Here is a 27,854-nt window from a genome sequence, read left to right as displayed (position 1 = left end):
AGAGATGAATATGAAAGGTCCGATTCAGCGAGGAGCCGCGAGCTTGTGCCAGGGCTAGCATCGTGTGCATTCGAACCTTCTCAGCGACCAGGTTCAGCGCTTCTTTTCCGCAATGATCGTGACGGACCCATCCTTGATGGCTTCGATCGCCTTCAAAGGTACATCAGCATCCATCTCCTCCGTCTTCTGTACTTCCATAGCCTCTTTCGCTTGCGCCATGGCCCCCTTCTCCTTCTTAGTAGCTGGATTGAGAGTGGACGTTTGACTCAGGCCGCAGAGCAGCGGCATTTGATCGTATTCTAGGCGCCGATGCATCGAAGCCTAGAATGTGGAGCCCACCACGATGCCTACGCCGCAGCTCACGGCCCCGAGATATGGTAGGTAGTTGTAGCGAGTCGGTTCGTGGAAAGATTACTCAAAGAGAGGTGTGAAAGGATGCGTCATCGCGGAGGCTTCGGTGAAAATTGGGCAAGACTTGTCTGTAGAAGTGTAAGTCAAAGAAGGACTGTAGGTGGCAGTGCGGTCGAGAATACTTACTATTGCTATGTTCGCAGACGAACCACAAGTGGTGCGGAACGGGTGATATGTGAGACTCAAAAAGGGTTTGAAGGAGGAAGCTTTGTTCATACTCGTGGCACAGCAAGACTAGGCGGCGGCCCGAGGAATGAATATAAGTGAAGTCATGTAACATGTGAAAAGGTGAGATTGGCAGGCTCAGAAACGAGGAGGTAGTACTTATAGCTGCCTGCCTCGAGCCTGCGTAGTCGCTTCTCCTACTCAACGACGAGCCCTCGCGTCCACATCAGGCTTCAAGGACATACCAGGCGTCTCAGAGAGGCCTTTCCTGTGCGCTTAGCGCTCTCGCACCGGAAGCACCATCTCCCACCCATCCTCCACCCCGTCGGTCTCCTCTGCAGCTTTTCTTGGTGGGACGTTGCCGGCAGAAGACCTCGCCATAAGCGCCATCGCCTCAAGCATCGCCGCCTGCTGGCGCTTCAGCTTGCACAGCCTCTCCTGCACAGCTCTCGCAGTTGCGCCTTTCACAGAATATACGTTAGCATGTTCATGACTCGCCTCTTGGAGAAGAGCGCTTACCTGGCCCGAACATCGCAGCAATTGCAGCATACTCAGAAGGGACGATGTCTCTGCCTAGACCGAGGAGTAGAAGCTGGCGGTCGGCTTCTGATGTCCACGTCATTTTTGGCGCACGCTTTTTGGTGGTGTGGAAGTCGTCGTTCGAGGTGCCGGGAGCGGTCGCCACTGCGAAGGTATACGCGAGCGCTGTAGTGTACTGCGGAAGTGTGAGTAGGGGTGTAGAAGCGCAAGCAATCTGGTAACACTTCCTAGAGAGGTCTTGTGTATAAGGGCGAGTATGGGCGCCAGATTGGCTGTGTCAGTGGTCGACAAAGTGGTGGTCGAGGTCGATAAAGGTGAAGAAGGAATCGAAGGTCGCAGAAATGTATTGAATGAGAGGAAATTAGTATTGCGTCACACCATGAACGGAAAGAGACTAGCCTGTCATCACGTGCGAAGTGCGGAACACGGGTGAGCACATGTGTGAGCATGATGGTTGGGATGAATGTGTTCTTATAGCAGAAGATCCAAAGGATAGTAGCAAACTTGCAAGAACAATACCTAATACGGTGGATGGAGAGCTCAACAATCAAATCGACGCTCAACATGGTAGAAGAAGCCGTCTGATTCCCGCTTTTACCTCAATCGAAGCACCAGGGACTGTCGTCCACTGTAATCAAAGAAGACTCCTACTCCTAAAGGCTAAAAGCTTTGAGGCATCCGTCGACAATGGTGCCGACCCTGGAATCTTTCGACCGGGGCAAACCATATTGCAGGTTTTCTCGGCGGAGAGGCAGACGAAGGCGGCGGCGCTGGCCAGCGAGGATGAGAATGAAGAGGTGAGCTGCAGAGTAGGAGGACAGGGAGAAGGATGGGGCCATAATGGAGGAGGGCAGGGAGGGCCAGTGGAGAAGATAGCAGGAGCAGCGAGCCTGATCAACTCTTCTCGAGTTGGGCGTAGTATCATGTCGTGTATCTCGAGACAGGTTTTCGGACATATCGTGCTGGCTGCTCAAAAGGCAAGAGGTGAGTGAGTGTGAGGATGGAGTCAGGTGGTCGGCGGGAGACCGTCGTATGAAGTCTTCGAAAACACGCTAGTAATATTACGCGCGCGACAACGTCACTACATTCGTGCTCCTTCGCGCCAGCTTCTCCTTCCGACACGCCTACCAGCAGACATCAAAGATCGCAGACACCAAGATGAAGACTGGCATCTGCTATCCATGTACCGTTGATGGCAATTACCAAGTAAGCAGATAACCTTTCCGTGCGCAATGAGAGATAGCAAAGCTGACCTACCTGCCAGTGTGACCTACTCAGCAATGGCGCTCCCTGCACGCAATACCGGGACAAAATCATCAATCGAGGAAAGTCGTGTATCTGTGTGGACACCACCAAAACCATCGAAGAATACCGGGCGGACGCCGAGCGGGATAGGCAGAACACTCTGGCCAAGTCAAATCAACAGAGAGAGGCCATGGTACTCTCTGCCCAGAATCAGCGTCAGCAAACAATCAATTCTCCTGCTTATGGCCAGCAATACCCGCCGCAGCAGCCTATGATCCAATACCCGGCTTACCAACAGCCGCCACAAACGCCTCCAGGAATGGTCATGGTCCCTGCTCAGTACGTCGTGCAGGCGCCTTATGGCCAGCCCAGTCAGTCATTCCATTTCGGCCACTACAATCCAAACGCGGGAATGCATCAGTTCACTGGTAGCGGGCCGGCACAGGGGCAAGTCCATATGTCGAAAGGCCAGAAGAGGGCCAAAAAGCAAAGGGCGGTCAAAAGACAAGGCGCTCTGCAGCAAAATCATCAGTTGCCTCCGCCGCGCAATTCTGACCCACCTCAGCCAGGGAATTTCCAGCAGCAGCTTCTGATGAATCAGGAATCCCAGCGCCAGGCTCAAATGAGCAACAATCGAGAGCGCGGAAGGGAACACGGCGACGATGCCGAGACTAGAGACCGCACGGATGAGGTCGCATCGCAAACCAGTGCGGCGCTCGAAGAAGCGCGGCTTGAATACCAACGGAGGTTAAAGATCAATCAGTGGACGGCAGAGAATCAGAAAGGGCCAAATAATGATAAAATTCATCGCCCGACAGTCCTCGCTGGCCAAGGCGGCCAGCATCTTCTTACGTTGCCTGGACTCCAGGCCATCCGGGATGGATCGAACACGGGCGGCGTCGGCGGAGTTCCAGCCGACGGCAGTCCTCGCAACAGGCCGCTCTGAGTTCGTACATCATCGGCCAGGAGCACGGCGAACCGGCCAATCTATGCAACGACCGGCACGGCCGGTTCAGATCCCAGTACGGTCTCGGCTGGCAGCAATGCTAGTGGCCGGCAGCAATCCTCTGAGACGACGCACCTTGCCAGCGCGATCTTGACCAACGCCAACACCAATCGTCAGGAGCTGATGTCTGGAGAGAAATCGCCGCGCAACACCAGCACTTCCCCAAATGAAACCAATCCGAATGGCCGATGATTGTAGAGGGCCTCGGAGGTGAACAACCATGCTGTTACTCTGTCGCCGCAACGAATGGCGCAGAACCGGTCTGGTCCGAAATGACGGCTGGGATTGGGAAGGGGTTTGTGTTCTCTTGTGCGGTGTCTTCTTCGTAGAGGACACTGCAAAACGGAACCAGGGAGATGAAACTTCCTTCTGCATAGCTTTCGGTCGCGCGACGAGTCATGCTAGCCGGAGCGTGCTTGGTATCTGGTCAAATGACTGATACTGACGCTACCTTGGGCGGAGGTTGCTGCGTGGTATCTGGTGCGAAGCACTGATATTAAGCACCTTGTCGCGGAGTTACGTCCTCTGCGACTTGATACTCGGTCCAAAGGACTGATGAGGGCTGCTGCTTGGAATCTTGTCGGAGGGACTGATACTGCCTTGAGTGGAGCAGTGGTGATGAATGCTGCTCTGCCAGGTCTGGTATCTGGTCCGAAAGACTGGCGCTGGCTTGAGCTGTAGGTCCATCTGGCATGGTATGGTCAAAAGACGCATACTAGCAGGACTGGACCACAGTATGAGTCTGCCTGATCTGGTATCTTGTCTTCTCGGAAGATGATACTGGCCACGGCGGACCTGTCAATGTAATATAGCAGATGTAATCAATGCCGTCCGCTCCATAAAGTATCCTCTTCTGCAGCTTTGCTGCTCGTCCATGTTGATGATGGAATGGCGTGGCCCAGAGGCGAGGAGACGAGATGAAGAGGAACGCGAAGTGGAATGCAGGTAGATTCTTGTGGAGAACAGTCACGTGACTTCGATTATCTGCTCTAAGCCGGCTAGAATTTCTGACGTTTGCTTGCCCTGGCTTTTTTCCTGTCCTCAAGCCCTTCGTGAGCGCTAGTCTGAACACCACCTTTGCGTTCCATCTGTCGCATCGAACTCTGCAGAACGTCGCGACCTCTTCCTCTTCACTCACCAGCGCCGTTTATCTCTTCGCGCTTCAGCATGTTGCCGCCCACTTAAGATCTGCCATTCGCTTTACCTCCTCAAGGTCCTGTCACCACCTCTTCCTCTTCACTTCATTGCCGTCATCGCACCACTCCCCCGCCTGCCCCCCTCTCTGACACTCCCCCACGCCCCCTCCTCTCTGCGAATACTTTTTCAACAGTCAGCAGGCCTCTTCCAGCACGGCTCACGAAAGCTCCAGCCCACCATCCCGCCGCATCTCACCATCGCTCAAGGTTTTGTGTTCCTTTCCGTCGTCTGATAAAGATCGATGACCGCTCATGTCTCTCAGAAAGGCTTGGCCTAAGCCAGGCAAGATTGTCACCCTCAAGTGAGCGCGTTCAGCGAACCGTCACGTCGCGTTGCCCAGTCAGATGAAGGTGACTTCAACAGCAGGCCAGTAGAATCGGGTCATTGATCCCGCCTTACACGTGCTCGGCGGAAACAGAGCATAGCAGGCTCCACAACGCATCGCACTACCAGAGGGTCGCATCGCGGTGTCTCCTCACTGTGCCTGTTATTGCTTCCTCCCTCCATGTCGCTACCACAGTCTCGCCTCATGCCGCCACCACGCTCTCGTTGAGAGCTCTTTTCGAGGCCGTCGTGAAGCTCGCTGGCCAGAGCACGTCTACTGCCCTGGCTCAAACGGTCGTCCTCCTACGATGCACCGACTTACGTTCCTGAGGCTCTCCAATCAGCCGCCCAAACAAACCATCTCCCCCTTCCATAGTGCATTGCGCTGGCTTCCAAGAATTTGCTATGCCGCCGACTTGCTTCGTTGCGTACGAGAGGGGTGATTGCAGCTCCCTATCAGCGCATCGACACAGGCTCTTGCTTCCGTCTCCAATGCAGAGCGAAGAGAAGAAGTGTTTGAGCCCAGTCCGCATCAGTCTTTCCCTTCCTCGTCCACGAAGCAGATCGCAGGGCGAAACATAGCCGCCAAAGCCGCCGTGGTCTCAAGACAAGCGCGGTTGAGGCAGCATCGTAGTGAATTTCATGGTCGAGACCCTTCGGCGCGTCCTGACCTTCAGCAAAGCTTCATCGAACGTGCAACCCACACCTCTTATACGCCGAGCGAGAGCTGGGCTTGCCCATTTCGACCATTCCCGCAGTCCAGTATTGATTTCACGTTCATCGATACGAGCTCGTGAAACAATTTGAGGACTCGCAACATCTCTTAAAGTGATCGGAAACACCGTCCCATTCATAGCCTACCACTTAATTTGAGCGCTTTCCACCAACAAACATCGTTCGAGGGACTGAGCTATACTGCCGGAGCCGAGAGGATGTGCTTGTAGGTAGCCTGCTATTTCAATTTGGTCGTTGTTCCTCTTACGTCGCTTCCGCAATCTGGAGTTCCATTTTTCCAACGTTGTGTCGTGATGCGAGTCTTGAGGAAGGCATTTGTGTCGCCAATGGTAGCAGGTAGCTCATTATGCACTTGGGAAGTTGTAGAATAGCTCTGCATACATGTCCAACGGTATGTTGCCCAATCGTATGTCGCAAGTAGACACAGGGCGAACAAGAAATGTGAGAAAAGTCGCGATGGAAAGATTTGCACACTCCTGGGAGGCAAGAGCGGCCGGGCGATCTCAAATTTGCTGTCCCGCACAGCCGTCGCGCCTGCCACCAAACAGAATCTCGAGGCGACGCGACGTCACACCAAATATAGTCGAGGATTCGCTCTACAACCAACACTGCACCAAGCGAAAGGTGTGAAGATTGTGAAGTCGCACTCGCAAAAGACACGCCCAATCACTGCAGTCGCTACAGGCGATTACATTTTTCGAATGTTATGTCACGTGGTTCCCGCTTTGAGTTGCGAATGAACATGAACATGAACCCTCCAAGAGGACAGCACGGCTTGCAACACCGGCAGACACCCGATCTTCAACTTTCTACGACGTTGTCGAAGCCAGTGTGCAGCTGCGGAGACTTCGACTCTTCACGACCGTTCAAATCCGGCCATTGGACTCGCGAGCACCGCTGAGCTCCCGCACTTCCTTCGCAAGCCCCCTCCGTATGCCTTTGTTCGCGAAGACACCCGCATGGTCCAGCTTCTCAAACCAGTGTACGCGCATCTGACCTTCCTCCCATTCACTATCCTTCACAACAGGCGCCGGCTCACCCGTCAAATACTCCCACACCTCCCGCGTTGGCACGATCAGATCCTGGCCGCTCAAGGTCACCGTCAAAGGCATGTCAGAAGGCAAGTCGTCCTTGAACAAGACCAACCGGTTCCAGAAGAAACGGCGGGCGAGCGTGTGGCTGACCATCATGTCCTGCGAGGCGAAGTAGTAGAGCATGTGCTCGTTGGCTTGTTGGGGGAGGCGGCGAGTCTGCGAAGATACACGGTCAGTCCTTGAAAGTTTGAGAGGTTGCTGACAGGCATACAAAGTTGTACGCGACGTCTGGCAAATGCAGCATAAAGCAGATCGGATCCATGAGCACCGTGGCCTTGATCCTCTTCGCCAAGGTCTCATCTCGCAGCATGGTGGCAGCGACGGCAGTTCCATATCTGTCTCCCGTCAGCGATGCAGAGCCACAGCAGCAAGAGTACTCACGAATGTCCAGCCAGCACAACCTCGTCCCAGCCGTGGCGATCTAGGATCTTCCCAATCTCATCTTTGACCTCGGCGGCAGATGGACCGGCTGCACATATCCTGCTGCTGATGGACGTGAGCTCGATTGCGATAATACCGATGGCTCCGTCGTCCGAATGGGTGGAGTTCAGCTCGGTGAGGAACGTGCAATAGGTGTAAAAGCCAATGCCGATTCCATGGACAAAGAGGACGGGTTTCTTGCTCTTCGAGGTATGCTCACGGTACCAGTAGCCGATGCGAGAGGACGCGCTGGTGTCTCGAGACAGAGAGTGGAGACCAAGCGGAAAGGTCAATCGTGTTCGTACCGCAGAACTTGTATAGAAGCGGAAGCCGTTGTATCTCAACTGGAGTGCACAACCGCTCTCGACTAGCAATACGATCTGAGAGAAGATTAGCACGAAGGAGATCGCGGCTGCACCAGGACACACATACCAGATACCAAACCAACGGCCGATGTTGCATTGGCACCGGATCGACGGTCGTCCTCAAGGGCTTCGCGCTCCCTTTCCCTCCTCCCAACGATCGACCCATCTTTCGTTCCAGCTGATCAATGTAGCCATCCAGCTCAGCGTCCTCGTCAGGGCTGACATCCTCATACCGCTTGTTCATGAACGACCATGCATAAAATTCCTTCACATTCTCCCGTTTGATCTCGGTGAGCGGCGCATTCAGGAACCACTTTGAAAGATAGTGCTCCGGATCCGAAAGGGCGCTGTGGCTCCTCTCAACCAGTTCCTCCCGCTTTTCCTTCGATGGCGGTGCGGGATGCGTTACTGGCTTTTGGAGAGCGAGCCGGCGGGGAACGTACACGGCCCAGAAGAAGCCCGCCTCTGCTATGAGCCATACCCCGACTGCCCAGAGCCATCGATGTTGCGTGACAGCCTGAGGCCGAGCAATGAGGATAACTGGACATGCTACAATGGCCAAAGGAGCGATGAGTCGAAGAGCAGGTATGGCCGTTCGGATGAGGAGGTACTCCGGTAGGGATTTGCCGATCAACATGGTCGAGGACGGAGAGGTTGAGTGAGTGAGAATGGAGAGTTTGAGAATGCAAGGGAAGAGTCTTGGATCCTACCTGTTTCACCTCAGAAAGTTGGACATTGTTGCCTGCTGACTCAGGAAGAAGATCTGGAAGGATTCGGCCTCGAAAGTGGCCTTATCTTGGAGTCTATCGGTGCCATGATGAGACGGTGTTGATGCGTTCTTCAACATCGCTTCAATGGGAACACGTGAAGCTGTCAGGTGAGATCAGTCGCGTCTAGAATTCTCGACGTCGACTTTCGCCTCGTCCTCTGCTTCCCCAACTTCACTCCGTCATCATCGAGCAAGATCCCAACCAGCTCAACAACCACCAAGACTTACGCGAACACGCGACCATCCTTGGCGCAGATCATATCGACAACAACCGCTCGTGAAGATGCTACGAATGCTACGGCGCAATAGCAAAGGGCCGACAGAGTTCATGGCCGCAAGGACAGCCAGCACGACAGCCATTGAGGAGCCTCAACCCTCTGACCGACTCACCTTCTTCCACCTCCCAGCCGAGCTACGCAACGAGATCTACGAGCATGTGATATCAGATGCGACGCTCTCACTTCCCGTCACTTCTTCCACAGGCACCATCTCGCAAATGGCCAAAGTCGCGTTGAGAAGACGCAAGCCGGCACCAGCGGCGAGCATCAATGGCTTACTACTAGCCTCGAAGCAATGCCGGCAGGAGTATCTGTCCGTCCTTCTCTCCACCATCAACGTCGTGGTAGAGATCAAGGACTTTGACTTTGAGAATCTCATGCGCGTATCATCTTCGCTAGGCGACGTCGAAACACGAGCCCTGCAGGCCAACCGCAACCTCTGCCTCCTCCTGGACACACGCAACTGCACCCAAAAGGACCTCGCAGGCATCCGCAGATGGCTAGACTTTCGAAAGGATGACAAGAAGCTCCTCCCCTGGAAGTACTCGTTCCCTCTGGACAAGCATCTGCCGCCGTCGACTGTTGGACGCGTGAGATTGATGAGGGAGCTGGAGTATTACGCTGACAACATCTCTACGCTGGCTGTTGATGTTGATGATGGGCAGAAGACGGAGCTGCGGGCAATTATTGACGCTTTTGAGGGTAGGGCGATGTCGTTAGAGGAGGATCTGGGGCGGGATGGGCAGAGGAGTAAGAGTCTGCCGAGGAATGTGAGGGGGCTTGCTGGGGGAGGGTTGATGTAGATGCTCTTCGGTAGCGGAGCGCCCGATCCGAATCGAACAGTTCGATGACGGCCGGCTGAGAGGGTCGCAGAAGAACGCATTCTGGACAGCATCCTGTCTCATTCTGGCCAATTATGGACCTGCCTCAGCAGCGCTGATACCTGTCTACGGCTTGCCATCCACAGGATACGGGAAGTTCCTCAGCGGATGAATGTTCTCGCCACTCGGGGGCGGATGCTGCTCCCTGGAGACCTCGTGTCCATGCGCGTCGAACAGGCCAACTCCGGCAGCCGTCTCCTCGACCCTGCAGACGTACTTCACTGCACTCGCGTGGCCGTCCCGCAGCTTTTGTAGTGCCTTGAGGACTCCGATCAGGCCTCCCGGAACCACTTCGTGCGGATGCGGCGACAATTTGCCCTCCTGGAGCAGCCTGCCGAGGTAGCGGAACCAGGTGTACCCAAAGTCCTTGTGCGTGAGATGGACGAAGACAACAGCGCTGTTGTACGCAATCACTCCGGGAGGATATGTGAAGTTCTCCGGATCCCGGGCGAAAAGCTTCGGCGGCAGCACAGTGCTCACAACCCCACCGTTAAGCTTGATAATCTTGAGAGTCGTCTCGAGCGTACCGCCTTCGCTGATGGCGTCGAAGATGTACGGGACCTTCTTGTCCAGCCCTTCCTTCGAGAGGATGTCTTCAACAGCTGCGATGAGCTTCTCCTCGCTCTGGCGGTAATCGACGACATGGTCAACGAGCGAGCTTGCGAAGTTCTTGGCTCGTCCGGCGGTACCGATAATGGGATGAACGCCACTCAACCGAGCAAGCTTCGCGGCGAACGCGCCCACCGCCGAAGTGACTCCGAAGATCAACAGCGGCCTCTTCTCCCTGGCCTCAGCATTCCCCATAAACGGCATGGGTAGCTTCATGTCCGCAAAGAGGGCCATGATGGCCGTTCCAGCAGCTACCGGTATTGTGACACCCTCTTCGAAGGACACATTATGCGGCAAGTGGGATGTGGTCCAATCCGGCGCCACGGCGTACTCTGCAAAGCTGCCGTTCTCTGTCGTCGGCTGGTGGAGGGCTGCCACTCTGTCGCCTGGTTTGAACTCGTATACGTCCTTGCCGACGGCGTGGACGAAGCCGGCTATGTCATCTCCGCTGTTGTGGGGCCATTGCTTCCACTACGACGTGTTAGCATGATTCACAGAAACATTTTCGGGTAGGAGATATTTACGAATGGATACTTCCAGTCTTTTGGGTTCGTTCCGGTGACGACAACTTTGATGACGACGTCTCTGTCTTGGGGGGCTGGGATGGGCGCCTCGATGATCTCTACCGCCTCAGTGGAGGGCTGGATGATGGCTTGTTTCGGCATTGCTACGATGGCGCTGGAACTCCTTGGTCAACTGAGTGATGGACTCTGGTGCTGTTGCTCTTGCTCCAAACTGGACAGACATTCTTTATGTACCGGTTCACTGCCATGTCCGAAAGTCCGACTTCCAGCTCTTACAACGGATATCCGTGGCTGCCTTCGCTCGCGACAGAATGGTTGATGTTTGAGCACCTCGATGTGCCGTGAGCTATTGATTAGTAATGCAGCTCACGTGCCCGGACATCCATGGATATCCGCTCATGGAATTCCGTCCTCTGCTTTCGAGAGCACCCACTTGAGCATCTTCAACTCACAGTATCACCATGTCAAAAAGAAGCAAGATCGGCCCGGAGGTCTTTTCGTGTGAGTCGTGCCGGACGAAGAAGCTGAAATGCAGCCGTGTTCATCCCTGCTCGAACTGTACGTCTCGAGGCATCACTTGCGGGTTCCTGACCTCTCCGGAGAAGCGGCAGACTACAGTCCATCGTGACGCTGATGAAGGTATTACGAGCCTCTTGCGCAGAGTCGAGCGATTGGAGAATGCGCTGTTACGGGATGGGACCACACCAGCGCTTCGGATCAACGACGAACTGCAGCATTCAACCTTAGACGGACCCGCTGCAACCAATTCAGGCACTGGCAAAACAGCGAGAGACGATGACCTGGACACTCTTGAGAATCTTGCTCCTGGCCACAACGTAGGTGTCCTTCCTTCGCTCCAGGTGGCGACAGAACTCAACCCAGCTCTGTTCTGACCTTCTTTCAGACCGCCCTCACTTTCGATTCACCCAGATATGAGATCAAAACGACCTATGAGATCCTTGGGAGCGTCTCTTCGCACGCTTCTTTCAGCCCCATAGCTCTCCCGCCATATCGAGCAGCAGTTTCACTTCTCGACTCATTCGAAGCAAACGTTGAGCCAGTGTGTCCAGTCATACACCGCGAATCTATACGATCCATGACGAAGACTGTCTACTTGGCCCTCGCCCAAAGACAACCGCTTGTACCCAGTCAGGCGGCATTACTCCTGGCCCTGTTCTCGCTGAGCGCTTTCTTCTACCGGCACCACAACTCCCCACAGGTTGCAAGTACCGATAACGAATGCGCGAGGCTCTCCGGGTATTGGGGACACTGTGCCTTGCAGGCCATCAATCACTCGCACCAAGCAGCGGCAGGCACCTTGGAAGACCTCCAAGCGCATATCCTGATGTCGTACGTCTCGTTTCATGTGGAAGGCTTCTCGGCAATACGCCATCGCCAGATCAATATGGCAGTCTTTCTTACGAGGTCCCTTCGTCTCCATCGGCTGGACAGCGAGCCCCATGGAGAACCATTGAAACCGCTCAACGTCTCCCAGCTAATCGAGCTCGAGACAAAGCGAAGGGCGTTCTGGCATGTCGCGGCAACAGAATGGTAGGCCCTAAGATCTGAGTCGTCAGGTTGCACTGACACTAAGCAGGCTGGAGTCGACCATGTCCGGCCCACAAGAAGGAATGTACTTCATTCACCCGAGCCATGTTCATGTCAACCTGCCTGGAGACTTCACTGGTTCAACGCATGAACCTGGGAGCCAGTCTGATCTGGCCGGCCCGCCCAACACTTCGACTTTCCTACTTGCGAAGATCCAACTCGCCCATCTCTGCCGTGAGACGACGGACTTGATACCTCTGGAGACGTGCAAGGTGATGCAGATGCCTTACGAGCATGTGATCGATCTGGATGGCAAGTTCAGAACCTACGTGGCAGATCTGCCGTTTTTCTTCCGTGCAGATGAGGCCAGTCGAGCACAAAGCAAGCCGCTCGAGATGGTGTACCCAGGCATTACAACCATGCGGTATTGGATCCAGACAGCTACTCACAGCAGAAGATGCAGGCTTCACCAAAGATTCTTGCTGCGATTGTCCTCAGATCCTCGGTACGTTTACTCAAGGCAAGCATGTCTGGAATCCGCACGAGTAGTCATCGGCGCCTTCGCCGAACCTCAAGGCGCTGACGACTCACCGTCTCTGGCTAGGGCACGAATGGAGATGGTGGTACATCATACGCATCTCGCGGTGGTAGTCCTGGTTATGGATCTGTGCTCCAACAAGGCCGAAGCGGCTCGCGATAGAATCGGGAATGAGGTTGCAGCGGCTCTAGGGACGTTGCATGATGCTACAGCCGTCTCGGAGCATGCAGCAAGGTCGTTGGAGTCGCTGAAGCAGATGCTCCACAAGCACAGTGTGTTCGTCCCAACTGTCGTCCACATTGGAGGTACTGCTCGCAGGCAAACATCGCTGGAACAAACCCTTGTGCTTCAAGCCTCTACGAATTCGAGCGATGCCACTGCGACTGTCCAACATCAATCGTTCGATCCTTACACCAACTACAACGACGTCAGCGACATGGACTTCAGCACAAGTGACTGGGATGAGCTCTTTGCGAGCCTTGACTCAAGGCCCCTTTAAAGAAATACCAATCGACTTTGGCATTTGCATTCCTGTTCATCTGTTTCCATATAGCTACGACACAAAAGTATCACATGTCCGCCCATGGCTCGCTGTCACTTTCGATCGTTCGCGGCTCCAACAACAGACATACATCAGCACCCACCTCGGGCTACACCGGCATAGTTCTCAATCGTGATAAGGTTTGTGATACCATGTCTTGGCCTGCGGTGTGATAGCTGCGGGGTTGATCAACTTGCAGCACAGCAGCATCCTTACCTTCCTGAAGCGGAAGCATCGTCTAACCAAGTGCCTGACGATCAGCAAGCACGACTGCAACGTAAGAATGCCAAGCTGGAACGATGGCATTTAGACAATCATCGACGGCGGATGCGAAACTCTTCTCTTCGACTCTAGTTCGTACAAGCCATCCTTGGTGCAAGCCAGCAACATGAGGACGAACATGATCACGAGCCTGCTGGCTTTGACAGCCATCCTTCCGTTTGGTTTCTCACAAATTCCACCCGAGCCCGAAGGCGTGACTGTGTTGCAATCGAAATTTGGTGACGGTGTGGAGATCAGCTACAAACAAGTATCAATCCCATACCACCTCACACGATCGTTGCTCACAACATCTAGACCGACATCTGCGAAACGACACCGGGAGGCAAGGCGTACTCTGGCTACGTCCACCTGCCACCTGGAGCACTAGCAGATCTTGGGGAGCAGACTGACTACCCCATCAACACTTTTTTCTGGTTTTTCGAAGCTCGCAATGATCCGGAGAACGCACCGCTGGCTATATGGATGAATGGCGGGCCCGGAAGCTCATCGCTATTGGGCTTGTTCGTCGAGAATGGACCATGTTATGTCAACGAAGATTCGAACTCGACGAGACTTAGCGAGTGGAGTTGGAACAATGAAGGTGGGAACGAGCACTTCCAGAGACGAGATAACGTGCTGACAGATGTTCAGTGAATATGCTATACCTCGATCAGCCAGTGCAAGTAGGACTGAGCTACGATACGCTACAGCACGTCACGACCAACCTTCTTACCGGCGAGATCGAGATGCTCAACGACACAGATCCGGTGCCAGAGCAGAACGCCACGTTTCTGGTCGGGGTATATCCCAGCGGCGACAGCAATAACACTTCCCTCGGCACGGAGAACGCTGCAATCGCTCTGTGGCACTTCGCTCAGTCGTGGTTCCAAGAGTTCCCACAGTATCACCCCAACGATGGCCGCATCAGCATTGCGACTGAGAGCTACGGCGGCCGCTATGGGCCAGGCTTCACGTCTTTCTTCGAACAGCAAAATATGCGTATTCAGAATGGCTCTTTCACCGATGACGACGGCGAGATGTACGTTCTCAACCTCGACACTCTCATGATCATCAACGGCTGTATCGATCGACCGACGCAATGGTTCGCCTATCCTCAGATTGCTTTTAATAATACCTACGGCATCGAAGCGGTGAATGCTACAATCCACGAACAGATGCTGGACGCTCTCTACAAATCAGGCGGCTGCCTCGACCAGATCGCAGACTGCCGTGCTCTCATCCCAGAGGGCGACCCAGACAATCTCGGCACCAACGATACTGTCAACCAAGTCTGTGCAGACGCAGAGAACTACTGCTCTGACAACGTACGAGGGCCTTACCTTGAGTACTCTGGCCGCAACTACTATGACATGGCGACTTTCGATCCCGATCCCTTCCCAGCTCCATTCTATCAAGGCTATCTCAACCAGCCGCATGTACAAGCAGCTCTCGGAGTGCCACTAAACTGGACGCAGTCTTCGGGTGCAGTTAGCGAAGCTTTCCGTAGCATCGGAGACTACGTAAGACCAGGCTGGATCGAAGATTTAGCATATCTTCTCGACAATGGCATCAAAGTCACGCTTGCGTACGGCGATCGGGACTACGCTTGCAACTGGATTGGAGGCGAAGCTGTCTCGCTAGCCATCAACTACTCGAGCACTGCCGACTTCCATGCGGCTGGCTACGCACCAATTCAGACCAACTCATCTTATGAAGGCGGCCAGGTTCGTCAGTATGGTAACTTGAGCTTTTCGAGAGTGTATGAGGCCGGCCATGAAATCCCATCGGTAAGCTCTCGAGCAGCACTCTACTATGTCTCAAACACCGGCTAACCTTTACACCTGTAGTACCAACCCGAGACGGCGTACCGCATCTTCACTCGCGCTTTGTTCAACAAGGACATCGCCACCGGCACGGAACCGACATACTCCGACGGAGCTGCCTATCAGTCTTCTGGGCTATCAGACACGTGGAGCATTAAGAACGAGCTACCTGCCCAGCCACTACATTTTTGCTACGTGCTGGACCCTGGAGCGACGTGCTCGGAGGACCAGATCGAGGCGGTCCTGAACGGCTCGGCTCTGATCGATCATTACATTGTGGTTGACCAGAACTCAACACAGCTCTTCCCGGGCTTGCTCAGCGGTACGGGAACGAGCAGTGGCAATACCTCGTACAGCGCGGTGCCTTCTGCTTCTGCTTCTGTGGTGCCTGCTACTGGCGACGGTAGCTTTGCGAAGCCGTCCGCGATCCTTTCACTCTTTGCAGCCATAGTGGTCGCGGCGCTGAGCTTGTAAATGGAATGGATGAGGATGGACGAGGTTTCAAGACAATTGACAGTAATGATATAGACGACTCACGACCCACTACCACTAGGCGAAGCGCTCCCAATGTACACAACCATTACGGCAGCATAAGCCGCCGTCCCTGCCAACACGTTCTCCTTCGACTTACTCACCAGCGCAAAAGCTACCCCAAACAGAATCTGCTCATCGTCAGCCATGTTCCACAACCGTCAGCATTCCAAAACTCACCGTCGCTCCACTCACAATCCCCAACCTCGCCCCCACCCCCGTAACAAAAGTCATCACAACCATCGGCACCAACAAACTCGCCCCTCCCACCAACGCCACCACCACCCGCTGCACCATCGCCGTCAAATTGACCTTTGCAGCTTCCTCGGATTCGAAGTGTCGACCCACACGACCGGGGATGACGGCGAGCCATTGGCGGATGTAGTCGTTGGAAAAGCCGTAGCCGGAGAGCGGGGGGTTGATGTAGCGTTCGCGGCCAAGGGCGTTGTCGGCGGGGGAGAGGGTGAGGAGGGTGGCGGAGGCGTGGGGGAGGGGTTGCAGGTGCGGGTGAGTGAGGAGGGAGTGGAGATTGGTTATCAAGCGAGCTTAGCGGGTGGTTAGTTGATGTAGGTGGGCTCTGAAAGTTAAAGGTGGCGTACAGTGTCGGTGTAGTAGATCTTCAAGTTCGTTGAAGCGTTGGTCTTTGATTGCGGTGTCGTCAAAGGCATCTTGGGCCTCTTTCTCAGATTTTGCGACATCATTGATCTCCTGAGCTTTCCGTTCACATCGTTCTTGGAAGTGTTCGATGCTCTGCTTGTAAATTGGTTCTAATGCACGAAAAGTGAAGTCTGGAGGCTCTGGCTTGAAGTCAAGTGCAAGGACAACTCGACCGAACTCTGCTGCGAGCTCGAGCACGCGGACGAAGTCTATGTTGAGCCATGTGGGGTTGACCATGACGGTCACATGTTAGTGGGGTTTGAAGGATGATCAGACTGTCTGTGAGAACGTGAAGTGCTTCTTTGATGAGTTGTCCATCTTCTTGGCAACGGTTTTGCAGTGCAGATCTAATCGCTGCGTTGTCTCTTCTTGCTCGAAGTTGTTGATTCTCGGAAAGACGATACAGACAGGGCTCAGGAACGCATCCCCCTACCTCCCCTCATCCACCCTCACAGTCCGCTCATCCCCCTCCCTATCCCCCGTATTCACCGTCCCAACCTTCTCAATCATCAAGATCCCCGTCGGAACCGCAGCAACCGGCCGATGCTGCATCCCCTTCGGCACACTGAATACATCTCCCAACTTCAACTCCACCACTTCATCCGCACCTTTACTCTCCGCTTCCTCCGGACTGCTGGCTTGAGTGGACAGTTCGAGCTTGAAAGGCCCGCCAGAGACAACGTAGAACATTTCGTCCGTGTCGGGGTGGCAGTGCCAGATGAATGGGCCGGAGATTGTGGCGAGTTTGAGGGAGTGGGAATCATTGAGCGTGAGGACGTGTTGGGGTGTCCAGTGTTGGTTTATGGTGGCGACACGGTCGCGGAGGTTGGTAGATTGGTAAGTCGCCATGGTTTGGTCTGACAACGGTCCTGACGGCGTTGCGGCGGTTGTCCTTGGAAAGAACTTGATGCTTCGTGTTTCTTTTTCAACCCTTCGCCACCCATGTGCCGGACATCGGCAACACATTCGTCTTGTAGCCGATAGGGCGCATGGCTGCCTCAGGTATCTCGACTCTTTGCGAATGTTGTCAAAAGCTGTTCTTTCGTCCAAGCAGGTTGATACAGCGGGCATGCAATCGCTGCTTCAATCAGCATCCTCCCAATCAATATCATCAACCGCCGTCACAGCCGTCTCCCGCATCTCCCTCATCTCCCCATCACCACACTCATCCTTTTTCAACAGATCCCGCCACCCTTCGAGCTTGCTCGCGATCTCACCATCTCCTACCAAGCGATACTGCTTGATCATCCTGCTCGTGTCCTTGCCCGAGCTCATGAACAATCCGTCACTCTTGCAGGCAAGCAGGATCCAGATGACGTTCTGCAGCAGATCCGAGGGTCTGGTCATCTTGGAGATGGCTTGAGCTTTCTGATCAAGATGGGCACGCTTGACGCCTGCGACTTGGCCTTGACCGGGTTGCGAGATCTTTTGTTTCTTTGCGAAGGCGAGGATGCTAGCATTCAACTCCACCAGTGTCTTTGCCAGGTCTCGGGACTTGAGCGTGCGATCCAGGTCTTTGGCACGGCGATTGTCTTGCTTCAATAGACCTCTCTCACGGATATCTTGGTCGAATGTCTCGAGCACGTCTTTGCGGAAGTGGTCGGCCACACGGTCGTCGATTCGTTGTCTGAGGTCCGGGTCTTTGATACTTTCGGTGCCGACAATGTAGAGCTGCAGAGGTGCCAGGACTCTTGTCTGCAGCAATTGTTCGAATGACGATCGTTCGCGCTGCTGTATGGAGTCTTGCAGAGCTCGCTCAATCTGCTTCTTGTATTCTGCCCTTAGGATGAGCTCAGCAAGAGGGCTATTGTTTGACTTCTCAATCAAGGCCTCCTGCACTGTCGTGTCGAGCGTGCGGTGTTTCATCGCGGAGTCATTTTTCACGACTTCAGCAGCTGACATCTTCATCTCCTCCAAAGCCAGATCCAGCGATGGCTTGAGGATGACCACACGCTTGTCTCCCACCAGCACCTTAACGAATGAAGTGTCAGGATAACGCTCAGCACACCACATCTGTGCCTGATCGCCTTCAGAATACTCTCCGCTTGGGCCTTCATAGAAGCCATCAGTCTCCAATAGTGTTAACAAGTCCTTTGCCCGGGCATCAAATTCTGCTGCTTGCTTGTCCTGAGAGAGCTTCTCATACGTTGCCGGTATGAAGGCGACCTTGGATCCTGCAGACTCCTGGACGACTTGTCCATCTGCACCACCCAATGCACGCTTCGCCAGCTCCAGCAAGACCGGCGACGGTAGATCGGGTAGAAGAGCAGTCAGATCGACCTTTTCAACTTCCGCTCCGGATGCAGCCTGCTTGATCTTCTCGTCGGTCTCCGCAACAAGTGCCTCGCTACCAGCATACATCTGATGCCTCTCAGAAGCCCCCGTAATCAGACGCAACGGTCTCGCCAGCACATAAAGCGAGTCATACGAGATGGTAGCAGAGCTCGAAAATCGTTCCAGCAGGACAAACTCCGTCTTCACCCTCTCCCTGAGATCCTCCGTGATCTTCTTGATCTCCGACTGAGGCACGATCGAAGACCTGTTCTTACTGTAATGGACCAGCTCATCATCGAGGAGCCAGGTGTAGTCTTTGACGCCGAGTCGTCCTGGCAAGTCTGAAAGTTTGATCCGCTGGTTCTCTGATTCTAGGAGAGATCGAAACTGCTGTTGGACGTGGCGAGAGTCGAGGAGCTTGTCTCCAGAGGTACTCCGTACCAGGGAGGGCTGATCCTTCGTCGGTAGAGGTGGTGGGAAGGCTGCAATAAGCGCCGCTATGTCTTCAGGGCCGAATATGGACGGCATTTTCACGGGCAAGGGCGACGGATAAGCCTGTTGTTCCGGGGTGTATTACGAGGCCAAACGAGATCGAAGCAGAAGAGTTGAAGATGAGTCCATATGGAGAGAGGTGTTGTTCGACTTACTGTCGTCGGTGTAAGGCATGTTCAATCCTTTGTTCGATTCTTTGTCTGTTGACGAACGAATCCAAGTCCGGGAGGCGAGAGAAGCCAAAAGTGAACCGAAGCCGAGAGCGAAAGCGATTAGTGCCAAAGAAAGGTCGCGTCAATGACCGCATTGACTCGAACATTATCACATGTAAATACTGCGCCGATTTCTGTTTCCATACCGCCGACAACCCCTATACCAAATGAACGAGCAATAACACCACGCGCAATCGCCTATCCTGACTCTCCCACGACTCTACCACCTCCCACTCCGGATAGCGGGGGCTAAAGCAACATGGTTCAGCGGTAACATCACTGCCGGCCGGGTGGCCAGCACGACTTGTACATTTCAACATATCAATACCTTTTCGACTAATCGGCAACCACTGCTCTCCTGGTGGATGGGCAAGGAAGACGCTATGGAGGCACAGGGCAGCGGGAGCAGTTATAGGCCATTTGAGCGCAGCGAAGAGGAGGACGACGAAGGAGCAGCAAGCCTGGGTGGAGAGGAACAACTCCAGGAGCATGATACTACGCAAGACCGTGTGGACTATGAGCAGTTGCTGGGCGATGAGAATCTGAGTGCAATGGACCGGCAGTACGCTGCTCCCACGAACATACCCAGGCGGATACATATCGTGGGCACGGGCAGTATTGGCAAGCTCGTGGCGCATTCATTGCGAGGTCTGCCAGATCCGCCGCCAGTCACGCTGCTCTTCCACCGCCCGCAGCTGCTTGATGCGTGGGAGAAGGGCAACAAGCAGATCACCATTCATGACGACGGGTTCGACGTACCACGGGGTGGCTTCGACGTTGAGCTAGCTCCAAATGAGAGGATGCAGCATGGAGTGTTACTGCAGGATGGCACGCCGGATGTATACGATGTCGCCGATGAAAACCTACGACCGCACGAGGCAATCAAGCTCCTAGAAGAGGAGCAGAAGCAAGCCGCAGCGCAGCAGATGCCAGAGCCTGCCGAGAGCGACGAGCAGAAAAACAGACTTCCGGCCAACGCACTCCGCTACAGCGAATACCACTCGAGGGAGACAATTCATAACCTCATTGTCACCACAAAAGCAGCCTACACTGTGCCTGCGCTTGCACGCCTCAAACCTCGTATCCTGCCAACAAGCACGATCTGCTTCCTGCAGAATGGCATGGGTACCATCGACGAGCTCAACCAAAAGCTCTTCCCCGACCCGAAAGACCGGCCCAACTACGCCCAAGGCATCATCACGCACGGCGCCAACGTACCACCCGAACGTGCCGAACAAGACCCCTTCTACGCCGTCCACGCCGGCCACGGCACCATTGCCCTCGGCCTCCTACCCCGCGACGACATACCACGAGGCACCGACATCGACCCCACCACCGCCTCCCGCTCACAAACCTGGAAATGGTCCCAATCCTCCCGCCACCTCCTGCGCACCATCACGCGCTCCCCCGTCCTCTGCGCCGTCGGCTTCACCCCCACCGAACTCCTGCAACAACAACTCGAAAAACTCGCCGTCAACTCCGTCCTCAACCCCCTCACCGCCCTCCTAGACGCCCGCAACGGCAGCCTCCTCTACAACTTCGCCCTAACCCGCACCACGCGCCTCTTGCTCGCCGAAACATCCCAGATCATCCGCAATCTCCCCGAGCTCCGCGGCGTGCCCAACGTGAACACGCGTTTTAGTCCAGAGAGGTTGGAGACGCTGGTCGTGAGCGTGGCGAACAAGACGAAGGATAATGTGTCCTCGATGCTGGCGGATGTGCGGGCGGGAAGGGAGACGGAGATTGAGTATATTAATGGATATATTGTGAGGAGGGGCGAGGAGCAGGGGATCAAGGCGGTGGTGAATTATGGAATCATGCAGACGGTGATAGGGAAGGCGAGAATGGTTAGTAAAGAGACGAGGGGTGATGTGCCGGAGAATGAGGTACGTGTCAGAGGGCAGGGTGGGAGTATGTAGGGTATGGGTATGAAATGTGTATAGGAAGGTGTACAGCTATTGCATGTGATTGCTTTGAAGACAATGGGTCGCTGTGTCGATAGTGACGACACTGCAGACCCCATCTAGATGTATCTGACACTTTCCTGCAACCGTATAATATACCTTTCTCAACATCACCAGCCCTAATCTTCCCCAAATCGTGCCGGTCAACCCGGTGCAAATCGATAGTGAAGACTGATTCCGCTCTTCCGTCTCCTACGTCCCTGCCATCCCGGCGAACGGCTTCGAAGGATTGCCCGCGGGCTGACCAAAAAGCTGGGCGTTGACTTCAACTTGCTTGACCCACTGCCATTGCGCGACTCCAGCGTGCCACATGGCGTAGTCACACGGGCGGTAGTGCTAGGCCGAGAGGTCTCGAAAGGTTGGTATAGATAGGTAGGTGCAGCGCGTCTTCCTGCACCAAGCCTTCTTGGTCCTGTCATTGATATAGATCGCGAGACCTCGTCCACGGCGATTAATTATTGAGAGTCAATAGCTTGCGAATTGCTTCGTTATTGCTGCTAAGATGTTGGCACCACAATGCTCACTCCCTGCTGCAATGCGATCGTTGCTCATAGCAGCCATGCTACTCGGGCCATCGAACGCGCAGACTAACGAGCAAAACGCCCCTCAGTAAGTACTGCCATGACCTCCACCAAGCCACCACATCTAACAATCCCTTCAGCCGCTTGGGCGCCAACTTCGACTACAACCTCACCCTCTCCTTCAACGACGGCGGCACTTCCAACTGCCCCCGCAACGCCTCCAACGCCGGCTCCAGCGTGACCGTCTCAACCAAATGGCGCGGACCCCGCAGCTGTCTGAACCTGGACGAGATTTTTCTCAGCAACTCGACCAGCGAGAACAACCACACCATCCCCTTCGCAGTCTACAACCGCGACCACTACAGCCTGGAAACCAACTACTCCACTATAGTCTACCACCAGTACTCCACTACCTCCCGCTGGGACGACCGCAACGACACGAGCGAGTTCGCGGACCGGTACGTGCAGTTCTACAGCGACAGGGATTGTCAGCAGGGGGATGATGGGACGGGCGGGGATGTGTTTCCGTGGTATGAGAGTTCGTGCAGGGCGGAGTATGCGTGCTCGCAGGTTGAGTTTAACATTCGGAGCTTTTTGGTAGGGCCCGTGACGGATGAGTACTCTGATGGCCGATGTAGATTGACTGCGCAGTACGGGGCGGGGAGTAGTGTGAGGCCGTGGTTGGCGGCGGTGGTGGGGGTGGGAGCAGTGGTGGCGCTGTTTGTAGGTCTGTGACAATCGGCATTGTCCCGTCCGCTTCAGGCTGTGCCAGTGCACTGATCCTCGATCAAGCCAATGACAATTACATTCAGAGCTCGACAGTCAACCGATCTGGTTCACTGCGCTGTCCAGATCAGGCCGTGGTGCCCTCGAAGCAGCATTATCTTGATGGCGGGGACTGTGCGTGTGGTCAGCCAGAGACTAGTGTTGCTCGCATGGCTAGGATGTAGTCTGACATTTCAGTCACGGTGCAAAGTCATAGGCAGCACCTTTGACGAGTCTTCCTTGTTGGAGCATACAGATGACCCTGGCTGTTGCATTTGCTGACTCGGATGTCGTTGTGCTCGAGTCACTACTAACGCCCAGCAGCAAACAAGCAGTTCGAGGCCGGGTAAAAGCCCTGGAGGATGTTGTAAACCAAACGAGTCTCGCAAATCAATCTCACCAACATCCTCGACTTGGACTCAAAATCGAAAAACAGCCAGACATGTCGTCATTCCATGCAGATCGGCTATGCGAACAGCGCGCCTCTACTCTTCATGGTCAAGGCATGTTCACTACCCAAAAGGTAAGTCGTGGGACGCTCATCTTCCACGAAAAATCGCTCGCCTCTTTCGATGATACTACCGACGACTGGCCCGGTGTCTGGCAATTCTACCAATCCCTCCCAACAGCAGAAAGACTCGCGTGGCGCAGTCTCTACAACCCTGAGACCGCCGTCTCGAAGGATAAGATGGCCAAGGAGGCTAGAGAGTATTTCTTCACAAAGGAATGCGGAGAGGTGTTGGCCAATTGTCTCAATAACTGCTGGAAGGATTGTGTCACCGGAGCGTCCTTCCTGGGTATCCAGACGTCCCGGTTCAACCACTCATGTCGGCCGAATGGGATATGGGTGATCATTCCGGCAACGGGTAGGTTTGAGGTGAGAGCCACAAGTGTCATTGAGAGTGGACAAGAGGTGCTGCTGTCGTATCTTCCTTTGAGCTGCATGCGGAGCGCACGCATCAGGGAACTTCGACCGTTCGGGTTCGAGTGTCACTGCTCCCTTTGCAGTGAGCCTGATAGCGAAGAGGAAAAGAATAGGGCGGCGATGCACAACATAGACCAGCAGCTGTGGAGGATGGATCCACCTGGGGATCTGAACGACCGAATCCTGTTGTATGCGGAGCTGCTTCGATTGCAAACGGCGGAAGAATGCATGATCTGGGATGTCCTGTTGACGTAAGTTCATGACCATCACCAGGCCATGAAGGCGTTTGCACTAACGTGGCTGACTGTGTACAGTGCGACCCTCCTCCAGCGTCTGTACTTGGAAACCGAAGACCTTGATGGGGCAGCATCAACTGGTACCATAGTTCAGCGAGCCTCCGATGTCTGCCACGGGGAAGACTTCCGAATGACGAATGAGTGGAAGAATATGGTCGTCAATCAACTGATGCTGCCAAAGGCAAAGAAGTCGTAGCCCAGCCGCTGGCCCACTGAAGTCTCGGAGGTCGCGGTGTATTCTATCTGTAGTCAGTAAGCACATAAAGGACAAGATACGATTGTTTTTTCCCGTAGGTGCTTACATTGCCTTTCGATCTCGATGCGAAAAGCATACGATCAGAGCAGCCATGGCCCTCTCGGCCACAACTTCGGCGTTGACGCATTGAAGACTTGGTGCTTTTCTGTTATCGCTGACTCGGCGTTCGTTATTGGAATAGTACTTGACGCATTGACGACCAGCGGCAAACAGCTGGTGCGAGGCCTAATATAAGTTCTGTGAGCCGGTAGCCATAAAGGTCTTGCATAATCAAGCCAGTATTTGAGAACTTGTTCAAAGCCATCAGCCATGTCGTCGAACGTACAGCCAACTTCTCAGCCAGGTAATACTTCAGCCCCATATAGCACATCAACTTCAATCGGGCGTCCCTATGTCCCAGCAGAGTCCGACAGCGACCCACCCCACCTATGCGAGCAGCGCTCCTCACTCACCCACGGCGAAGGCATGTTCGCACTTGAACAGATAACCCACGGCCAGCTGATCTTCCATGAACGCCCCATCGTCCGTTTTTCCGATCCGAAGGCACCACCTCCCGAAATCTGGGCCGCCTATAAGGCCCTCAACACCTCCCATCAACACCACTGGCTTAATCTCACGGCTCCTGAGAGCAAAGCGGACCGGCTGCGCCTGGCGGATTTTGCGACAGAAGAAGTCTGGTATGATCTCTGTGGGGACGTCCTGGCGAACTATCTGAACAATAGCTGGAGAGATACGGTCTCGCAAGAATCTTTCCTCGGCGTTCGAGCGTCTCGGTTTAACCACTCTTGTAACCCAAATGCGGTGTGGGTGATGAACAGCATGACCGGTAGGTTCGAAGTCCGCGCAGTGCAAACGATCGAAGCCGATGCCGAGATATATCTGTCTTATGTCCAAATTTACTGGCCTCGCTGGGCCCGAGTTCGAGAGCTAAGGGACTTCGGGTTCGAGTGTAATTGCGATGTGTGCAGCGATCCGACCGGAGAGGCCGAGCAGTCGCGGTGGCAGATGTACGAGGCAGAGCAGCAGCTGCGGCATATGAAGAAGCCGGTGGACGAGATCGAAAGGATCGATCTGTATGCTGTGATGCTTGATCTGCAATTGAAGGAGCCTTGTATGGCACTCTACCAGCTGTTCACGTAAGCTCTTCACACTTCTTTCTACTTTGCAACGGTATCGGTGGTCTGACCGTGCGCAGGGCAACGTTGCTTGAATATTTGTATCTCGAGCAGGTTAATTGTGAGCAGGCGGCCTATGTCAATGGCGTAGCCCAGCGCGGTGCCGAACTGACCTACGGACGGGATTTCGAAATGACGCCCGCGTGGAAGCAAAGGGTCGTTAACTTACTTATGCTTCCATGGGCTGATTCGCTGGAGGGTTGATGGCTGTGAGGTGAAGATCCCGTGGATGCGTACACAGTATGTAAACCGTAATGTCACTTGAAGTCAAAGGACCCTTTCATGGAGTAGACGGCAGTTCTTTCCTGCTGCTGGTGTTCAGTGACAAGCAGAGCTGCGAGTTGTCAAACACATTGTGATCAATCTTTTCACTGCTGTACTGATGTCGACGCTTTTCTATCGTACAGAGTCTGTACACTATTAGTTCGTCGATGGTGGACTCGACCCGCCCAACTTCGGAGCAGAATATATGGCCCGTGAGACTATGCTGTTGCAACAACCCGTTCGTTCAGATCACGTACTGGATTGCATTTGTTAGCAAAATCCTTGCTCTTGTGGCGGAGGACAGCACTCACAGGAATGAACAAATATGGCGTCCTCCTCTCATACTCCTTCCAAGCATCCCCATACTTCTCCCGACACCGCTGAATATCCCTATACGCGCGGTGAATAATCATGCAAATGAAGAACACCGGGTAGAACCACGGGAAAGGCGAGTTGAAACCGGTGATCAAGCCCCAGGTAGTCGCAAAGTAGACGTCGCAGGTATAGTGGATCTTGCGCGCGTACTTGTACCAGCCGTCTACCAGCAGAGTGTCACCGGCGGAAGAAGTGATGGTCTCGGGGTTCTCGATGTGCTTCCACGGTAGACGAGGGAAGGTCTTGCGGTCTTGGTAGTGGCCGCGTTCCGCGAGACGGAACATGTTCTTTTGGCTTTGAGAGGTGTCCCAGATCCAGTAGACGAAGAGGTAGCTGGTGTAGAACAGGAACAGAGCAGGCTTGGACCAGGCATATGTCGCCGGGTCGTGGTTGGCGAGGTAGATGGTGCAGTGGCAGTAGCTGAGCGGCACGCCGGCAAGGTTCCAGAAGATCAGCATGAAGCCCCATTTCTCATAGTACATGTCCCAGGTGGTGACGATCATCTCTTCGCCTTTGCAGCAGGCGTTGGCATACAGGAAGTGCGCCATGAGGACGAAGCCGACCTCGCCGCTCACGTAGCCGTACAGCTCGTACTGACGTGCGGCTGCAGAAAGCGAAGTGAGGAAGAGGATGAACCACGGCAGGCGGACCTCGAAGAACATCTTGAAGTCCAGCCATTCGAACATTCGCGGGTTCAACTCAGCGCCCATGAAGAAGTCGTAGATGTGGTAGCCAGTCATGCGGTGTTGAGCGCCGCGGTACAGTGCAGACGCATATGCGACGATACTGACAAGGAAGCCGGTGATAATCGCCACGCTCATGATCGGCCCGAATTCGTCGATGAGCACGTACATCTTGAACAGCCCGCTGAAGTGGAGACCGATCGCGGCGACAATCGTGAGGTAGAAGCTGCTGACGCCGTTGCAGTAGTACTTCAATTGCTTGTCACCTTCGAACGCCAGTGGCTTGCCGTAGCTGTACACGCCAGGCATCGTCAAGTAGAGAATTGCTTGAGCAACCAAGAAAGTCCAATAGATGACCCACGCCTTCGCATGTGGGAACGCGCCAGTGTACGCAAGGTGGAAGAGGTGCTTGCCGTACTGCTGCCAGGACATGCTTGGCTCGGACGGGAACTTGCCATCGTAGTATGTCGCCCCAATCCACATGTACCACATGAGGAGCGGGAAGCCGATCATCATGGCACTGACACCCCAGCTGCCGCCGAAGTCGTAATGAGGATTCTGGTCGATCTTCGGATCGGTGCCCTCTGCCCACCCGTCCACCACCCTCCGTCCCTTCGGCTTGCCATTGAGTGTTCCGTTCGAGGTCTTGATATTCTGCTTGGCCTCTGCAACAGGGCTACGGCCAGGCACGTGCTCTTCCGGGTCCGTAGGCGAAGACGATCGGTCGGTGTTTGCCATTGACTTGCGTGAGCGCTTTCTGGTGCCTGGCGTTTCGACGAAGTCTGCGGGCATGGACTTCCTGTAGGCTCCTTGTCAGCCATTGCTCCATCTTAGCGCTTGCGCACTCTCTTCCTACCTAGGCGTCTTGCCCGTCTGACTTCTGGTCACCTAGATGCGCAGCTTGAGTCAGCCATGTCCCCGCACATCTCGCATTCGATTGAGACGTACTCGTTCAGACATGGTGCGATATCGTTGCGCCGGAAGGCCGGAATGGGTCCAAAATGTGCCAGTAGGTCAAGTCTCGCGGTCCAGTACCATCTACACCGTTTCCCGTGCGTCTGCGGCGGTGGGATTCGTGCCAAAGGCGGCGTAGTCGTAAGGGGGTGAGAACGCGTGAGGTGGTGCGATCCGAATTACAAGCAGAAAACGATGCGCGTCCGTGCTCTCGACACCACAACAACATCAACGAC

The 27,854-nt window shown here is 54.5% G+C and overlaps 17 protein-coding genes across 17 annotated transcripts; 9 read left to right on the top strand and 8 right to left on the bottom strand.

The window, feature by feature from the left end:
- Positions 1-852: 852 nt before the first annotated feature.
- LTR77_010094 (uncharacterized protein) lies at positions 853-1,198 on the bottom strand (the record flags this gene model as incomplete). The annotated part of the gene is made up of 2 exons (XM_064807318.1): positions 853-1,037; positions 1,096-1,198. 2 exons carry the CDS (start codon positions 1,196-1,198, stop codon positions 853-855), a joined length of 288 nt encoding a protein of 95 aa, XP_064654691.1.
- Positions 1,199-2,274: 1,076 nt separating this feature from the next.
- On the top strand, positions 2,275-3,307 carry LTR77_010093 (uncharacterized protein; the record flags this gene model as incomplete). The annotated part of the gene is made up of 2 exons (XM_064807317.1): positions 2,275-2,322; positions 2,381-3,307. 2 exons carry the CDS (start codon positions 2,275-2,277, stop codon positions 3,305-3,307), a joined length of 975 nt encoding a protein of 324 aa, XP_064654690.1.
- A 3,182-nt stretch (positions 3,308-6,489) lies between these two features.
- On the bottom strand, positions 6,490-7,027 carry LTR77_010092 (uncharacterized protein; the record flags this gene model as incomplete). Its single annotated transcript, XM_064807316.1, has 2 exons — positions 6,490-6,873; positions 6,929-7,027. 2 exons carry the CDS (start codon positions 7,025-7,027, stop codon positions 6,490-6,492), a joined length of 483 nt encoding a protein of 160 aa, XP_064654689.1.
- A 67-nt stretch (positions 7,028-7,094) lies between these two features.
- On the bottom strand, positions 7,095-8,139 carry LTR77_010091 (uncharacterized protein; the record flags this gene model as incomplete). The annotated part of the gene is made up of 2 exons (XM_064807315.1): positions 7,095-7,517; positions 7,570-8,139. The coding sequence occupies 2 exons, from the start codon at positions 8,137-8,139 to the stop codon at positions 7,095-7,097; spliced, it is 993 nt and encodes a 330-aa protein (XP_064654688.1).
- A 415-nt stretch (positions 8,140-8,554) lies between these two features.
- HEM15_3 (ferrochelatase hem15) lies at positions 8,555-9,352 on the top strand (the record flags this gene model as incomplete). Its single annotated transcript, XM_064807314.1, has 1 exon — positions 8,555-9,352. One exon carries the CDS (start codon positions 8,555-8,557, stop codon positions 9,350-9,352), a length of 798 nt encoding a protein of 265 aa, XP_064654687.1.
- Positions 9,353-9,496: 144 nt separating this feature from the next.
- LTR77_010089 (uncharacterized protein) lies at positions 9,497-10,704 on the bottom strand (the record flags this gene model as incomplete). Its single annotated transcript, XM_064807313.1, has 2 exons — positions 9,497-10,510; positions 10,564-10,704. The coding sequence occupies 2 exons, from the start codon at positions 10,702-10,704 to the stop codon at positions 9,497-9,499; spliced, it is 1,155 nt and encodes a 384-aa protein (XP_064654686.1).
- Positions 10,705-11,024: 320 nt separating this feature from the next.
- On the top strand, positions 11,025-13,148 carry LTR77_010088 (uncharacterized protein; the record flags this gene model as incomplete). The annotated part of the gene is made up of 3 exons (XM_064807312.1): positions 11,025-11,399; positions 11,468-12,114; positions 12,161-13,148. 3 exons carry the CDS (start codon positions 11,025-11,027, stop codon positions 13,146-13,148), a joined length of 2,010 nt encoding a protein of 669 aa, XP_064654685.1.
- A 430-nt stretch (positions 13,149-13,578) lies between these two features.
- Positions 13,579-14,105, top strand: LTR77_010087 (uncharacterized protein; the record flags this gene model as incomplete). Its single annotated transcript, XM_064807311.1, has 2 exons — positions 13,579-13,719; positions 13,767-14,105. The coding sequence occupies 2 exons, from the start codon at positions 13,579-13,581 to the stop codon at positions 14,103-14,105; spliced, it is 480 nt and encodes a 159-aa protein (XP_064654684.1).
- Positions 14,106-14,107: 2 nt separating this feature from the next.
- On the top strand, positions 14,108-15,748 carry LTR77_010086 (uncharacterized protein; the record flags this gene model as incomplete). The annotated part of the gene is made up of 2 exons (XM_064807310.1): positions 14,108-15,238; positions 15,299-15,748. The coding sequence occupies 2 exons, from the start codon at positions 14,108-14,110 to the stop codon at positions 15,746-15,748; spliced, it is 1,581 nt and encodes a 526-aa protein (XP_064654683.1).
- A 59-nt stretch (positions 15,749-15,807) lies between these two features.
- Positions 15,808-16,699, bottom strand: LTR77_010085 (uncharacterized protein; the record flags this gene model as incomplete). The annotated part of the gene is made up of 3 exons (XM_064807309.1): positions 15,808-15,936; positions 15,986-16,350; positions 16,405-16,699. The coding sequence occupies 3 exons, from the start codon at positions 16,697-16,699 to the stop codon at positions 15,808-15,810; spliced, it is 789 nt and encodes a 262-aa protein (XP_064654682.1).
- A 33-nt stretch (positions 16,700-16,732) lies between these two features.
- On the bottom strand, positions 16,733-17,311 carry LTR77_010084 (uncharacterized protein; the record flags this gene model as incomplete). Its single annotated transcript, XM_064807308.1, has 2 exons — positions 16,733-16,850; positions 16,896-17,311. 2 exons carry the CDS (start codon positions 17,309-17,311, stop codon positions 16,733-16,735), a joined length of 534 nt encoding a protein of 177 aa, XP_064654681.1.
- Positions 17,312-17,545: 234 nt separating this feature from the next.
- LTR77_010083 (uncharacterized protein) lies at positions 17,546-19,264 on the bottom strand (the record flags this gene model as incomplete). The annotated part of the gene is made up of 1 exon (XM_064807307.1): positions 17,546-19,264. One exon carries the CDS (start codon positions 19,262-19,264, stop codon positions 17,546-17,548), a length of 1,719 nt encoding a protein of 572 aa, XP_064654680.1.
- A 541-nt stretch (positions 19,265-19,805) lies between these two features.
- PAN5 (2-dehydropantoate 2-reductase (Ketopantoate reductase) (KPA reductase) (KPR)) lies at positions 19,806-21,467 on the top strand (the record flags this gene model as incomplete). Its single annotated transcript, XM_064807306.1, has 2 exons — positions 19,806-21,326; positions 21,384-21,467. The coding sequence occupies 2 exons, from the start codon at positions 19,806-19,808 to the stop codon at positions 21,465-21,467; spliced, it is 1,605 nt and encodes a 534-aa protein (XP_064654679.1).
- Positions 21,468-21,963: 496 nt separating this feature from the next.
- Positions 21,964-22,660, top strand: LTR77_010081 (uncharacterized protein; the record flags this gene model as incomplete). The annotated part of the gene is made up of 2 exons (XM_064807305.1): positions 21,964-22,013; positions 22,066-22,660. The coding sequence occupies 2 exons, from the start codon at positions 21,964-21,966 to the stop codon at positions 22,658-22,660; spliced, it is 645 nt and encodes a 214-aa protein (XP_064654678.1).
- A 472-nt stretch (positions 22,661-23,132) lies between these two features.
- On the top strand, positions 23,133-24,107 carry LTR77_010080 (uncharacterized protein; the record flags this gene model as incomplete). Its single annotated transcript, XM_064807304.1, has 2 exons — positions 23,133-23,866; positions 23,930-24,107. 2 exons carry the CDS (start codon positions 23,133-23,135, stop codon positions 24,105-24,107), a joined length of 912 nt encoding a protein of 303 aa, XP_064654677.1.
- Positions 24,108-24,476: 369 nt separating this feature from the next.
- On the top strand, positions 24,477-25,546 carry LTR77_010079 (uncharacterized protein; the record flags this gene model as incomplete). Its single annotated transcript, XM_064807303.1, has 2 exons — positions 24,477-25,303; positions 25,363-25,546. 2 exons carry the CDS (start codon positions 24,477-24,479, stop codon positions 25,544-25,546), a joined length of 1,011 nt encoding a protein of 336 aa, XP_064654676.1.
- Positions 25,547-25,850: 304 nt separating this feature from the next.
- Positions 25,851-27,456, bottom strand: ERG4 (C-24(28) sterol reductase; the record flags this gene model as incomplete). The annotated part of the gene is made up of 2 exons (XM_064807302.1): positions 25,851-25,862; positions 25,918-27,456. 2 exons carry the CDS (start codon positions 27,454-27,456, stop codon positions 25,851-25,853), a joined length of 1,551 nt encoding a protein of 516 aa, XP_064654675.1.
- Positions 27,457-27,854: the final 398 nt, after the last annotated feature.

The sequence above is a fragment of the Saxophila tyrrhenica genome, assembly GCF_035928015.1.
Source record: "Saxophila tyrrhenica strain CCFEE 5935 chromosome Unknown scaffold_20, whole genome shotgun sequence".
In the NCBI taxonomy this organism is placed as follows: domain Eukaryota; kingdom Fungi; phylum Ascomycota; class Dothideomycetes; order Mycosphaerellales; family Extremaceae; genus Saxophila; species Saxophila tyrrhenica.
This window is presented reverse-complemented; position numbering and strand designations above follow the sequence as displayed.